Genomic DNA, 14,980 nt, shown 5'->3' on the forward strand with positions numbered 1-14,980 from the left:
CGATTTAAAACAACACAGTTACACATGGGGTAAACAAATGTACAGTAATAACACAATAGAAAAGGTCTATGTACAGTGTGTGCAAATGTAAGATTCGGGAGGTAAAGCAATAAATAGGCCATATAAGTGAAATAATGACAATTTAGCATTAACACTGGAGTGATAATGTGCAGATGATGATGTGCAAGTAGAGATACTGGAGTGCAAAAGAGCAACAACAAAAAATATGGGGATCAGGTAGCTGGGTGTGCTATTGACAGATGGGCTGTGTACAGGTACAGTGATCGGTAAGCTGCTCTGACAGCTGATGCTTAAAGTTGGAGAGAAATCTCCAGCTTCAGTGAATTTTGCAATTTGTTCCAGTCATTGGCAGCAGGGAACTGGAAGGAAAGGCGGCCAAAGAGGTGATGGCTTTGGGGATCACCAGTGAGATATATCTGCTGGAGTTGCGTTCTACGGGTGGGTGTCGCTATGGTGACCAGTGAGCTAAGATACGGCAGGGCTTTACCTAGCAAAGACTTTTCGATGACCTGGAGCCAGTGGGTTTGGCGACGAATATGTAGCGAGATCCAGCCAACGAGAGCATACAGGTCGCAGTGGTGGGTAGTATATGGGGCTTTGGTGACAAAACGGATGGCACTGTGATAGACTACATCTAATTTGCTGAGTAGTGTTGGAGGCTATTTTGTAAATGACATCGCCTAAGTCAAGGATCGATAGGATAGTCTGTTTAACGAGGGTATGAGTGGAGGAGTCTTTGTTGCGAAATAGGAATTTTGGATTGGAGATGTTTGATGTGAGTCTGGAAGGAGAGTTTACAGTCTAACCAGACACCTAGGTATTTGTAGTTGTCCACATATTCTAAATCCGAACCGTACAGAGCAGCAATGCTAGTCAGGCGGGCGGGTGCGGGCAGCAATCGGTTGAAGAGCATGCATTTAGTTTTACTAGCGTTCAAAATCAGTTGGAGGCCACGGAAGGAGTGTTGTATGGCATCGAATCTCGTTTGGAGGTTTGTAAACACAATGTCCAAACAAGTGCCAGATGTATACGGAATGGTGTCGTCTGCGTAGAGGTGGATCAGAGAATCACCAGCAGCAAGAGCGGCATCATTGATATATATACAGAGAAAAGGGTAGGCCCGAGCATTGAACCCTGTGGCACCCCCATAGAGACTGCCAGAGGTCCGGGCAACAGGGCCTCCGATTTGACACACTGAACTCTGACTGAGAAGTAGTTGGTGAACCAGGCGAGGCAGTCATTTGAGAAGCCAAGGCTTTTGAGTCTGCTGATAAGAATGCTGTGATTGACAGAGTCGAAAGCTTTGGCCAGGTCGATGACGGCTGCACACTGCTTTTATCGATGGCGGTTATGATGTCGTTTAGGACCTTGAGCGTAGCTGAGGTGCACCCTTGACCAGCTCGGAAACCAGATTGCATAGTGGAGAAGGTACGGTGGGATACGAAATGGTCGGTAATCTATTTGTTGACTTGGCTTTCGAAGATTTTTGAAAAGCAGGGCAGGATGGATATGGGTCTATAACATTTTGGGTCTAGAGTCTTCCCCTTTGAAGAGAGGTATGAACCCTGCAGCTTTCCAATCTTTGGGGATCTCAGACAATATGAAAGAGAGGTTGAACAGGCTAGTAATAGGGGTTGCAACAATTTCGGCAGATAGTTTCAGAACTAGAGGGTCCAGATTGATACGCCCAGCTGATTTGTAGGGATCCAGATTTTGCCGCTCTTTCAGAACATAAGCTGTCTGGATTTTGGTGAAGAAGAAGCGGGGGGGAAGTTTTTGCGGGGGGTGCAGAGCTTTTGGCCGGGGTAGGGGTAGCCAGGTGGAAAGCATGGTCAGCCGTAGAAGAATGCTTATTGAAATGATCGATTATCGTAGATTTATTGGTGGTGAAAGTGTTTACCAGCCGCAGTGCAGTGGGCAACTGGGAGGAGGTGCTCTTATTCTCCATGGACTTTAGTGTCCCAAAACTTTTTGGAATTAGAGCTACAGGATGCAAATTTCTGTTTGAAAAAGCTTGGCTTTACTTTCCTAACTGACTGTGTATATTGGTTCCTAACTTCACTGAAAAGTTGCATATCGCGGTGGTTATTCGATGCTAATGCAGTACGCCACAGGATGTTTTTGTGCTGGTCAAGGGCAGTCAAGTCTGGGGTGAACCAAGCTCTATATCTATTCTTAGTTCTACATTTTTTGAAATACTGACGGGATGAGGTCAATATGCTTCCAGGATACCCGGGCCATGTCAATTAGAAAGTGTTTTAGGGATGACAGTGATGAGGGGTGGTTGTTTGACCGCGGACCCATTACGGACACATGCAGTGATCGCTGAGATCCTGGTTGAACACAGCAGAGGTGTATTTAGAGGACAAGTTGGTCAGGATGATATCTATGAGGGTGCCCATGTTTACGGATTTAGGGTTGTACCTGGTAGGTTCCTTGATAATTTGTGTGAGATTGAGGGCATCAAGCTTAGTTTGTAGGACGGCCGGGGTGTTAAGTGTATCCCAGTTTAGGTCACCTAACAGTACAAACTCTGAAGATAGATTGTGGGCAATCAATTCACATATGGTGTCCAGGGTACAGCTGGGCGCTGAGGGGGGTCTATAACAAGCGGCAGCGGTGAGAGACTTATTTCTGGAAAGGTGGATTTTTAAAAAGTAGAAGCTAAACTTGTTTGGGCACAGGCCTGGATTGTATGACAGAACTCTGCAGGCTATATCTGCAGTAGATTGCAACTCCGCCTACTTTGGCAGTTCTATCTTTTTGGAAAATGTTATAGTTGGGGATTGAAATTTCAGAATTTTTGGTGGCCTTTCTAAGCCAGGATTCAGACACGGCTGGACATCAGGGTTGGCGGAGTGTGCTAAAGCAGTGAATTAAACAAATTTAGGGAGGAGGCTTCTGCTGTTAACAACATGCATGAAACCAAGGCTTTTACAGTTACAGAAGTCAAGAAATGTGGGCACCTTGGGAATAGGTGTGGTGCTGGGGGCAACAGAGCCTTGGTTAACCTCTACATTATCAGAGGAACAGAGGAGTAGGATAAGAGTACGGCTAAATTATGTATTTAATGTAGACAAGCAAAATACAATAATTTGTATGTTATTAGTTTAAGCACACTGTTTGTCTATTGTTGTAACTTAGATAAAGATTAGATCAAATTTGATGACCAATTTATGAAGAAAACCAAGTAATTCCAAAGGGTTCATATACTTTTTCTTGCCACTGTAGTTATTCACTCCACAAGGCAATCAAACAAGCTAAACGTCAGTATAGAGACAAAGTGGAGTCTCAATTCAACGGCTCAGACACGAGACTTATGTGGCAGGGGCTACAGACAGGGTCTACAGACAATCACGGACTACAAAAGGAAAACCAGCCACATCAGAGACCGACATCTTGCTTCCGGACAGGCTAAACACATTCTTCACATGCTTTGAGGATAACACTGTGCCACTGACGTGGCCCACTACCAAGTACTGTGGGCTCTCCTTCTACATGAGTAAAACATTTAAGTGGTAACCCTTGCAAGCCTGCCCAGACGGCATCCCACGCCGCATCCTCAGAGCTTGCGCAGACCAGCTGGCTGGTGTGTTTACAGGCATATTCAATCTCTCCCTATCCCAGTCTGCTGTCCCCACATGATTCAAGATGGCCACCATTGATCCTGTACCCAAGAAGGCAAAGGTACCTGAGCTTAATGACTATTGCCTCATAGCACTCACCTCTGTCATCATGAAAGTGCTTTGAGGTTAGTCAAGGATCATATCAACTCTACCATACTGCCACCATAAACCCACTTCAATTTGCTTACCACCCCAATAGATCCAGAGACGATGCAATCGCCATCACTCTGTACACTGCCTTATCCCATCTGGACAAGAGAAATACTTGTGTAAGAATGTTGTTCATTGAGTATAGCTCAGCATTCAACAACATAGTACCCTCCAAGCTCATCATTAAGCTTGAGGCCCTGGGTCTGAACCCGCCCTGTGCATCTGGGTCCTGGACTTCCTGACAGGCCGCCCTCGGGTGGTGAAGGTAGGAAACAACAACTCCACTTCGCTGATCCTCACAACACAGGGGCCCCACAAGGGTGCGTGCTCAGCCTCCTCCTGTACTACTTGTTCACCCATGATTGCGTGGCCAAACACGCCTCCAACTCAATCAACAAGTTTGCAGACAACAACAGTAGTCGGCTTGATTACCAACGATGATGAGACCGCCTACAGGGAGGAGGTGAGGGCTCTGGGAGTGTGGTGCCTGGAAAACAACCTCTCACTCAACGTCAACAATACAAAGGAGATGATTGTGGACTTTAGGAAACAGCCGAGGGTGCACCCCCATATCTACCCCCATATCTACATCGATGGGATGGCAGTGGAGAAGGTGGTTCCTTGGTGTATACATCACTGACTAACTGAAATGGACCACCTGCACAGACAGTGTGGTGAAGGCACAACAAAGCCTCTTCAACCTCAGGAGGCTGAAGAAATTTGGCTCGTCTCCTAAAGCCCTCACAAACTTTTACAGATGCACAATTGAGAGCGTCCTGTCAGACTGTATCACCGCCTGGTACAGCAACTGCACCGCCCACAACCGCAAGGCTCTCCAGAGGGTGGTGCGGTCTGCCCAACGCATTACCGGGGCAAACTACCCACCCTCCAGGACACCTACAGCACCCACTGTCACAGGAATGCCAAAATGATCATCAAGGACATCAACCACCCGAGCCACTGACTGTTCACACCACTATCATCCAGAAGGCGAGGTCAGTACAGGTGCATCAAAGCCGGGACCAAGAAACTGAAAAACAGCTTATATCGCAAGGCCATCACTGCTAAACAGCCATCACTAGCACGTTAGAGGCTGCTGCCTATAGGGATAGACTAGAAATAACTTTCAGAATGGAACACTAGTCACTTTAATAACGTTTACATATCTGGCATTACTTATGTCTTAGTAATGTCTTATGTCTTGGAGTCATTAGAACTAATTTTTCAACCACTCCACCAATTTCTTGTTAACAAATTATAGTTTTGGAAAGTCAGTTAGGACATCTACTTTGCACATGACACAAGTAATTTTTCCAACAGTTGTTTACATACAGATTATTTCACTTATAATTCACTATTTCACATTTTCAGTGGGTCAGACGTTTACATACACTAAGTTGACTGTGTCTTTTAAACAGTTTGGAACATTCCAGAAAATGATGTCATGGCTTTAGAAGCTTCTGATAGACTAATTGACATCATTTGACTCAATTGGAGACGTACCTGTGGATGTATTTCAAGGCCTACCTTAAACTCACTGCCTCTTTGCTTGACATCATGGGAAAATCAAACGAAATCAGCCAAGTCTTCAGAAAGAAAATTGTAGACCTCCACAAGTCTTCATCCTTGGGAGCAATTTCCAAACGCCTGAAGGTACCATGTTCAAATGGACAATGTTCCCAAGCATACTTCCAAAGTTGAGGCAAAATGGCTTAAGACAACAAAGTCAAGGTATTGGAGTGGCCATCACAAAGCCCTGACCTCAACCCTATAGAGTCAATTTTGGGGCGGCAGGGTAGCCTAGTGGTTAGAGCGTTGTACTAGTAACCGAAAGATTGCAAGTTCGAATCCCCGAGCTGACAAGGTACAAATCTGTCGTTCTACCCCGAACAGGCAGTTAACCCACTGTTCCTAGGCCGCCATTGAAAATAAGAATTTGTTCTTAACTGACTTGCCTAGTAAAATAAATAAAAAAAATTAAAAATAGAAGATTTGTGGGCAGAACTGAAAAAGTGTGTGCGAGCAAGGAGGCCTACAAACCTGACTCAGTTACACCAGCTCTGTTAGGAGGAATGTATTCTGTGTCCCAACTTATTGTGGAAAGCTACCCGAAACAGTTTACCCAAGTTAAACAATTTGAAGGTAATGCTACCAAATACTAATTGAGTGTATGTAAAATTCTGACCCACTGGGAATGTGATGAAAGAAATAAAAGCTGAAATAAATAATTCTCTCAACTATTATTCTGACATTTCACATTCTTAAAATGAAGTGGTGATCCTAACTGACCTAAGACAGAATTTTTACTAGGATTAAATGTCAGGCATTGTGAAAAAATGAGTTTAAATGTGTTTGACTAAGGTGTATGCAAACCTCCGACTTAACTGTATATACTGTATTCTATACTATTCTACTGTATCCTTTTTCGTTCCGCTCTGACATCGCTCGTCAATGTTTATTTCGTCTTAAGTCATTCCTACTTAGATTTGTGTGTATTGGGTATATGTTGTGTAATTTGTTAGATATTACTTCACTGTCTGAGCTAGAAGCACAAGCATTTCGCTACACCCGCAATAACATCTGCTAATCCATTTAGATTTGAATACAAAAACGCTATGTTTGGGGCATATCCCACATTACTGAGTACCGTTTATTCATATTTTCAATCATGGTGGTGGCTGCATCATGTTATGGGTGTGCTTATCTTTGGAAAGGAGTTTTCTGGGGGATAAAAATAAATGGAATAGAGCTAAGTACAGGCAAAACCCTATAGGAAAACCTGGTTCAGTTTTCCGAGAGACAAATTCACCTTTCAGCAGGATAATAACCTAAACACAAGGCCAAATATACACTGTAGTTGCTTACCAAGACGACATTGAATGTTCCTGAGTTGCCTAGTTACGGGTTTGCCTTAAATGGGAATGAAAATGTATGGCAAGACTTGAAAATGGCTGTCTAGCAATGATCAACTTGGTATTTGACAGAGCTTGAAGAAATTTAAAAAGAATGTGTAAATATTGTACAATCGAGGTGTGCAAAGCTCTTAGAGACTTAACCAGAAGGACTAAGATGCAATCAATGCCAAAGGTGATTCTAAAATGTTTTGAATATTTTATTGAATAGTGTTTTTCATGGGGTATTGTGTGTAGATGGGTGAGAGAAAAATATGTATCATACATTTTCAGCCTGTAACGCAACATAATGTGGAATACTTTTACACACACACACACACACACACACACAGTATATTCCTCTTTCTACTCTCTCCCTCTCTCTCTGTGTGTCTCTGTCTCTATTTCTCTCTTCCTCATCCTAAACTTAAAGAGTGGCAATTGGACTGTTTTCTCTGCTACCGCACGGCAAGCAGTACCGGAGCGCCAGGTCTAGGACCAAAAGGCTCCTCAACAGCTTCTACAATTTACATTGACCCCCCCCTCTTGTACTCTGCTGCTACTTGCTGTTTGTTTGTTACATAGTCATTTCTACCCCACCTACATGTACAGAGTACCTCAACTAGCCTGTACCCCTGCAACCTGACTCAGTACCAGTGCCCCCTGTATATAGCCTCGTTATTCTTATTGTGTTACTTTTTTATTATTACTTTTTTATTTTAGCCTACTTGGTAAATATTTTCTTCTTCTTAAACTGCACTGTTGGTTAAGGACTTATAAGTAAGCATTTCACAGTAAGTAAAGTCTACACTTGTTGTATTCGGCGCAAGTGGAAAATTAAGTTTGATTTGATTATGGTGTGGCTTACTCTTAATTTCTCCCTCCTTCAACTTCCCCCTCTCCAGTGAGCCCAACCTGCTGGTGCGTGCCTGTAACCAGCTGGGTCAGTTCCTGCAGCACAGAGAGACCAACCTGCGCTACCTGGCTCTGGAGAGCATGTGTACCCTGGCCAGCTCCGAGTTCTCCCATGAGGCCGTCAAGACCCACATCGAGACCGTCATCAACGCACTCAAGGTCTGTCTCTGTCATGCACACGTTACACACACACTCAGATGAGACACTGCTTTTTTTTTTTTTGTATTTACACTTTGTTTTAAGTACTTTGCTGGTGTTTGTAACACATTTTATACCTTATCTTTTTCTCTCCAGACTGAAAGGGATGTGAGTGTTCGCCAGAGGGCTGCTGACCTGCTCTACGCCATGTGTGACCGTAGCAACGCCAAGCAGATAGTTGCCGAGATGCTCAGCTACCTGGAGACAGCCGACTATTCCATCAGAGAGGAGATGGTACGTGTCTGCTTGTGTGTATATTGTATGTTTTCCCCCTCTGAGTGCCTCTGGGTTTATGCCTGCATTTGTGTCTTTGCGCTTATGTGTCTGTCTGTGTTAGTGTGTAACCCAGCGGTCCCAAAACTGTGGGTCGCTTGACGTGAAAATGGTGTCGTCGGGAGAATTTCTAAAATCCTAAATTCAATGTCTCAAAATCATTATAATGTGGTTAACCTTAATCTAAATAGAAATGATTAGAATCTAAAATATCAAATTAAACTAGAGAGCGCCCTTAGATCATGGGAAAAGGCCGCATTTGCTCATTGCACTTCAATCATTCCCACCATGAATGGCTGGGCACACTACGCTATGAAAACACACTATTGCAGAGACTGGTACAGTTGAAGTCGGAAGTTTACATACACCTTAGCCAAATACATTATTGAAACTTCGTCTTAGGTCAGTTAGGATCAACACTTTATTTTAAGAATGTGAAATGTCAGAATAGTAGTGGAGAGAGTTAGTTATTTCAGCTTTTATTTCTTTCATTACATTCCCAGTGGGTCAGATGTTTACATACACTCAATTAGTATTTGGTAGCATTGCCTTCAAATTGTTTAACTTGGGGCAAACGTTTCGGATAACTTTCTACAATAAGTCAGGTTTGTAGGCCTCATTGCTCGCATATGCTTTTTCAGTTCTGCCCACACATTTTCTATAGGATTGAGGTCAGGGCTTTGATGGCCACTCTAATACCTTGACTTTGTTGTCCTTAAGCCATTAAGTTATGGTTTCATTAGACCAGAGGACATTTCTCCAAAAAGTACGATTTTTGTCCCCATATTGCAAACCGTAATCTGGCTTTATGGCGGTTTTGGAGCAGTGGCTTCTTCCTTGCTGAGCGACCTTTCAGGTTATGTCGATATATGACTCGTTTTACTGTGGATATAGACACTTTTGTACCTGTTTCCTCCAGCATCTTCACAAGGTCCTTTTTGCTGTTGTTCTGAGATTGATTTGTACTTTTCGCACCAAAGTACGTTCATCTCCAGGAGACAGAACCCTTCTCCTTCCGGAGCGGTATGGCGGCTGTGTGGTCCCATGGTGTTTGTACTTGAGTACTATTGTTTGTACAGATGAACGTGGTACCTTCAGGCATTTGGAAATTGCTCCCAAGGATGAACCAGTGTGGAGGTCTACACATTTTTTTTCTGAAGTCTTGGCTGATTTCTTTTGATTTTCCCATGATGTCAAGCAAAGAGGCACTGAGATTGAAGGTTGGCCTTGAAATACATTTTCTGGATTTTCCCAAGCTGTTTAAAGGCACAGTCAACTTAGCGTATGTAAACTTCTGACCCACTGGAATTGTGATACAGTGAATGATAAGTGAAATAATCTGTCTCTAAACAATTGTTTGAAAAATTACTTGGTGTCATGCACAAAGTAGATGTCCTAACTGAATTGCCAAAGTTATAGTTTGTTAACAAGAAATTGGTAGAGTTGTTGAAAAATGAGTTTTAGTGACTCCAACCTAAGTGTATGTAAACTTCTGACTTCAACTGTACCGTCCGCAATTGATATAATAAAAACAGTATATGGGGAGGCACAGAAACTCACATTAATTCCTTTGTCAGATAACACTGTTAAATTAAGAATTTATGCTATTGCTATCAAGAGGAAACTCTGACTGAACGACTCAAACTCCCAAGCTTATGCTTTCCAAATGGACTTTAGCTGTGAGGGCTGAGATGCCCATGCATTGACTTTTGTTCGCTATACATGTTGTGGGATGCTATTCACAAGGACATTTTTCTGTCTCAATTCCCAAGCATGAAACAGCATAGAGGATGTTCAGTGTGCTGCGTGGCTATTTTGACCAAAAACAGATTCCCTATGGGATCGAATGGTGGGCTTTTGCACAGATGGGGCTCCGTCTATCAGGGAACAGGGGGCAGGCCTCTGCACTCTAGTTAGTAATGTGTCTCCCTCTGCCTTATGGACACATTGTATGATACACTGAGCGCAAATGACGGCAGAAGAGCTAAGCACAGATCTCTGAGATATTTATTTATTTTAATTTTATTTCACCTTTATTTAACCATGTAGGCAAGTTGATAATGAGTTCTCATTTACAATTGCGACCTGGCCAAGATAAAGCAAAGCAGTTCGACACGAACAACAACACAGACTTACACATGGAGTAAAACAAACATACAGTCAATAATAGAAGAAAAATGAGTCTATGTACAATGTGAGCAAATGAGGTGAGATAAGGGAGGTAAAGGCAAAAAAAGGCCATGGTGGCGAAGTAAATACAATATAGTAAGTAAAAAAAATATAAAAAAATACACTGGAATGGTAGATTTGCAGTGGGAAGAATGTGCAAAGTAAAGATAGAAATAATGGGGGTGCAACGGAGCAAAATAAATAAATACAGTAGGGGGAGAGGTAGTTGTTTGGGCTAAATTATAGATGGGCTATGTACAGGTGCAGTAATCTGTGAGCTGCTCTGACAGCTGGTGCTTAAAGCTAGTGAGGGGGATAAGTGTTTCCAGTTTCAGAGATTTTTGCACTTCGTTCCAGTCATTGGCAGCAGAGAACTGGAAGGCGAGGAGGCCAAAGTAAGAATTGGTTTTGGGGGTGACCAGAGAGATATACCAGCTGGAGTGCGTGCTACAGGTGGGTGCTGCTATGGTGACCAGCGAGGTGAGATAAGGGGGGACTTTACCTAGCAGGGTCTTGTAGATGACCTGGAGCCAGTGGGTTTGGCGACGAGTATGAAGCGAGGGCCAGCCAACGAGAGCGTTCAGGTTGCAATGGTGGGTAGTATATGGGGCTTTGGTGACAAAACGGATGGCACTGTGATAGACTGCATCCAATTTGTTGAGTAGGGTATTGGAGGCTATTTTGTAAATTACATCGCCAAAGTCGAGGATCGGTAGGATGGTCAGTTTTACAAGGGTATGTTTGGCAGCATGAGTGAAGGAGGCTTTGTTGCGAAATAGGAAGCCAATTTTAGATTTAACTTTGGATTGGAGATGTTTGATGTCTGGAAGGAGAGTTTACAGTCTAACCACACACCTTGGTATTTGTAGTTGTCCACATATTCTAAGACCGAACCGTCCAGAGTATTGATGTTGGACGGGCGGGCAGGTGCAGGCAGCGATCGGTTGAAGAGCATGCATTTCGTTTTACTTGTATTTAAGAGCAATTGGAGGCCACGGAAGGAGAGTTGTATGGCATTGAAGCTCGTCTGGAGGGTTGTTAACACAGTGTCCAAAGAAGGGCCAGAAGTATACAGAATGGTGTCGTCTGCGTAGAGGTGGATCAGAGACTCACCAGCAGCAAGAGCGACATCATTGATGTATACAGAGAAGAGAGTCGGTCCAAGAATTGAACCCTGTGGCACCCCCATAGAGACTGCCAGAGGCCCAGACAACAGGCCCTCCGATTTGACACTGAACTCTATCAGAGAAATCACTGACGTCATGATCCGAGTTCCCAGTTGTCTTGAAAGCACCATAAAACTCATGGTAGGCTACCCTTCACCAGCTCATATCTGTGTGAAGCTGGATTGAGTTCTCGTCTGCATTAAAACCAAATATCAATCCAGGTTGGATGTGAAAGCAGAGATGAGGTGTGCACTGTCGACCACGGCCCTTGACTTTGAGAAGTTCCGATGCGACATGCAACACAGAGGGTGTTCTTTAATGGAAGCCAGCTAATGGGGATCCATAATAAATACAAGTACGAACAAGCACACCCATCTCATTAGTGGTGGTGATACGAGATACATTTTGTCAGACTAATTTGCGATTGACTGCTCTACATTGAAAGTATGTGATGGTGAGTTGAGAAGACCATCAAATACTGTTAGAATGTTTTTCAATTGACTGCAATAGTTAAAAAAAAAAAAGTAAACTTGGCTGTTAATAAAACATTTTAGAACTCACATGGGTGGGGCTGCGAGAATTTTCAGATATCAATATGGGGTCATGGGCCAAAAAAGTATCAGAACCCCTGGTGTAACCTCTCTGTTCCCTTCTCTCCCAGGTGTTGAAGGTGGCCATCCTGGCAGAGAAGTATGCGGTGGACTACTCATGGTATGTTGACACCATCCTTAACCTCATCCGCATTGCCGGGGACTACGTCAGTGAGGAGGTGTGGTACCGCGTCATCCAGATTGTCATCAACCGCGACGATGTGCAGGGCTACGCCGCCAAGACCGTCTTCGAGGTAGGGGCTGCCCAAGCCGGATACGTCTGGATCCAATGTGCTCTTTTTGTCTCAACTTGGCAATTCCTCAATCATATTCCCTGGTTGAGTACATTAGGGTGAAAACGTTTTTAAAACTATTGCAAAGGAAATCATAACCTTTTTAAAATACACTGCTCAAAAAAATAAAGGGAACAGTAAAATAACACATCCTAGATCTGAATGAATGAAATATTCTTATTAAATACTTTTTTCTTTACATAGTTGAATGTGCTGACAACAAAATCACACAAAAATGATCAATGGAAATCAAATGTATCAACCCATGGAGGTCTGGATTTGGAGTCACACTCAAAATTAAAGTGGAAAACCACACTACAGGCTGATCCAACTTTGATATAATGTCCTTAAAACAAGTCAAAATTAGGCTCAGTAGTGTGTGTGGCCTCCACGTGCCTGTATGACCTCCCTACAATGCCTGGGCATGCTCCTGATGAGGTGGCATCCGCCAACTCCTGGACAGTCTGTGGTGCAACATGGCGTTGGTGGATGGAGCGAGACATGATGTTCTCAATTGGATTCAGGTCTGGGGAACGGGCTGGCCAGTCCATAGCATCAATGCCTTCCTCTTGCAGGAACTGCTGACACACTCCAGCCACATGAGGTCTAGCATTGTCTTGCATTAGGAGGAACCCAGGGCCAACCGCACCAGCATATGGTCTCACAAGGGGTCTGAGGATCTCATCTCGGTACCTAATGGCAGTCAGGCTACCTCTGGCGAGCACATGGAAGGCTGTGCGGTCCCCCCAAAGAAATGCCACACCACACCATGACTGACCCACTGCCAAACCGGTCATGCTGGAGGATGTTGCAGGCAGCAGAACATTCTCCACGGCGTCTCCAGACTGTCGCGTCTGTCACATGTGCTTAGTGTGAACCTGCTTTCTTCTGTGATGTTCTTCTTTGGTGTTCTCTGGCAAATGCCAAACGTCCTGCACGGTGTTGGGCTGTAAGCACAACCCCCACCTGTGGACGTCGGGCCCTCATACCACCCTCATGGAGTCTGTTTCTGACCGTTTGAGCAGACACATGCACATTTGTGGCCTGCTGGAGGTCATTTTGCAGTGCTTCTCCTGCTCCTCCTTGCACAAAGGCAGAGGTAGCGGTCCTGCTGCTGGGTTGTTGCCCTCCTACGGCCACCACGTCTCCTGATGTACTGGTCTGTCTCCTGGTAGCGCCTCCATGCTCTGGACACTACGCTGACAGACACAGCAAACCTTCTTGCCATAGCTCGCATTGATGTGCCATCCTGGATGAGCTGCACTACCTGAGCCACTTGTGTGGGTTGTAGACTCCGTCTCATGCTACCACTAGAGTGAAAGCACAGCCAGCATTCAAAAGTGACCAAAACATCAGCCAGGAAGCATAGGAACTGAGAAGTGGTCTGTGGTCACCACCTGCAGAACCACTCCTTTATTGGAGGTGTCTTGCTAATTGCCTATATTTTCCACCTGTTGTCTATTCCATTTGCACAACAGCATGTGAAATTTATCGTCAATCAGTGTTTCTTCCTAAGTGGACAGTTTGATTTCACAGAAGTGTGATTGACTTAGAGTTACATTGTGTTGTTTAAGTGTTCCCTTTATTTTTTTGAGCAGTGTATATATGTGTATATATGTGTATGTATGTATGTATGTATGTATGTATGTATGTATGTATGTATGTATGTATGTATGTATGTATGTATATGTATATGTGTCTATCTATGTATGTATGTGTCTATCTATGTATGTATGTGTCTATCTATGTATGTATGTGTCTATCTATGTATGTATGTGTCTATCTATGTATGTATGTGTCTATCTATGTATGTATGTGTCTATCTATGTATGTATGTGTCTATCTATGTATGTATGTGTCTATCTATGTATGTATGTGTCTATCTATGTATGTGTCTATCTATGTATGTGTCTATCTATGTATGTGTCTATCTATGTATGTGTCTATCTATGTATGTGTCTATCTATGTATGTGTCTATCTATGTATGTGTCTATCTATGTATGTGTCTATCTATGTATGTGTCTATCTATGTATGTGTCTATCTATGTATGTGTCTATCTATGTATGTATGTATGTATGTATGTATGTGTCTATCTATGTATGTATGTATGTATCTATGTATGTATGTATGTATGTATGTATGTATGTATGTATGTATGTATGTATGTATGTATGTATGTATGTGTCTATCTATGTATGTGTCTATCTATGTATGTGTCTATCTATGTATGTGTCTATCTATGTATGTGTCTATCTATGTATGTGTCTATCTATGTGTGTGTCTATCTATGTGTGTGTCTATCTATGTGTGTGTCTATCTATGTGTGTGTCTATCTATGTGTGTGTCTATCTATGTGTGTGTCTATCTATGTGTGTGTCTATCTATGTGTGTGTCTATCTATGTGTGTGTCTATCTATGTGTGTGTCTATCTATGTGTGTGTCTATCTATGTGTGTGTCTATCTATGTGTGTGTCTATCTATGTGTGTGTCTATCTATGTGTGTGTCTATCTATGTGTGTGTCTATCTATGTGTGTGTCTATCTATGTGTGTGTCTCTATCTATGTGTGTGTCTCTATCTATGTGTGTGTCTCTATCTATGTGTGTGTCTCTATCTATGTGTGTGTCTCTATCTGTGTGTGTCTCTCTATCTGTGTGTGTGTCTCTATCTGTGTGTGTCTCTCTATC

At 43.3% G+C, this 14,980-nt stretch overlaps 1 protein-coding gene across 3 annotated transcripts in view; it reads left to right on the forward strand.

Annotated features, from left to right (window-relative positions):
* ap2a1 (adaptor related protein complex 2 subunit alpha 1) overlaps nt 1–14,980 on the forward strand; it is a 52,089-nt gene that overhangs the window by 21,261 nt on the left and 15,848 nt on the right. For all 3 annotated transcript variants that reach the window (XM_052518360.1, XM_052518361.1, XM_052518362.1), the window contains exons 7-9: nt 7,594–7,762; nt 7,898–8,035; nt 12,071–12,253. In XM_052518360.1, coding sequence (XP_052374320.1) covers nt 7,594–7,762; nt 7,898–8,035; nt 12,071–12,253 — 490 coding nt within the window. The remainder of the gene's footprint in view (nt 1–7,593; nt 7,763–7,897; nt 8,036–12,070; nt 12,254–14,980) is intronic.

The sequence above is a fragment of the Oncorhynchus keta genome, chromosome 5 (genome assembly GCF_023373465.1).
Source record: "Oncorhynchus keta strain PuntledgeMale-10-30-2019 chromosome 5, Oket_V2, whole genome shotgun sequence".
NCBI classification, from domain to species: domain Eukaryota; kingdom Metazoa; phylum Chordata; class Actinopteri; order Salmoniformes; family Salmonidae; genus Oncorhynchus; species Oncorhynchus keta.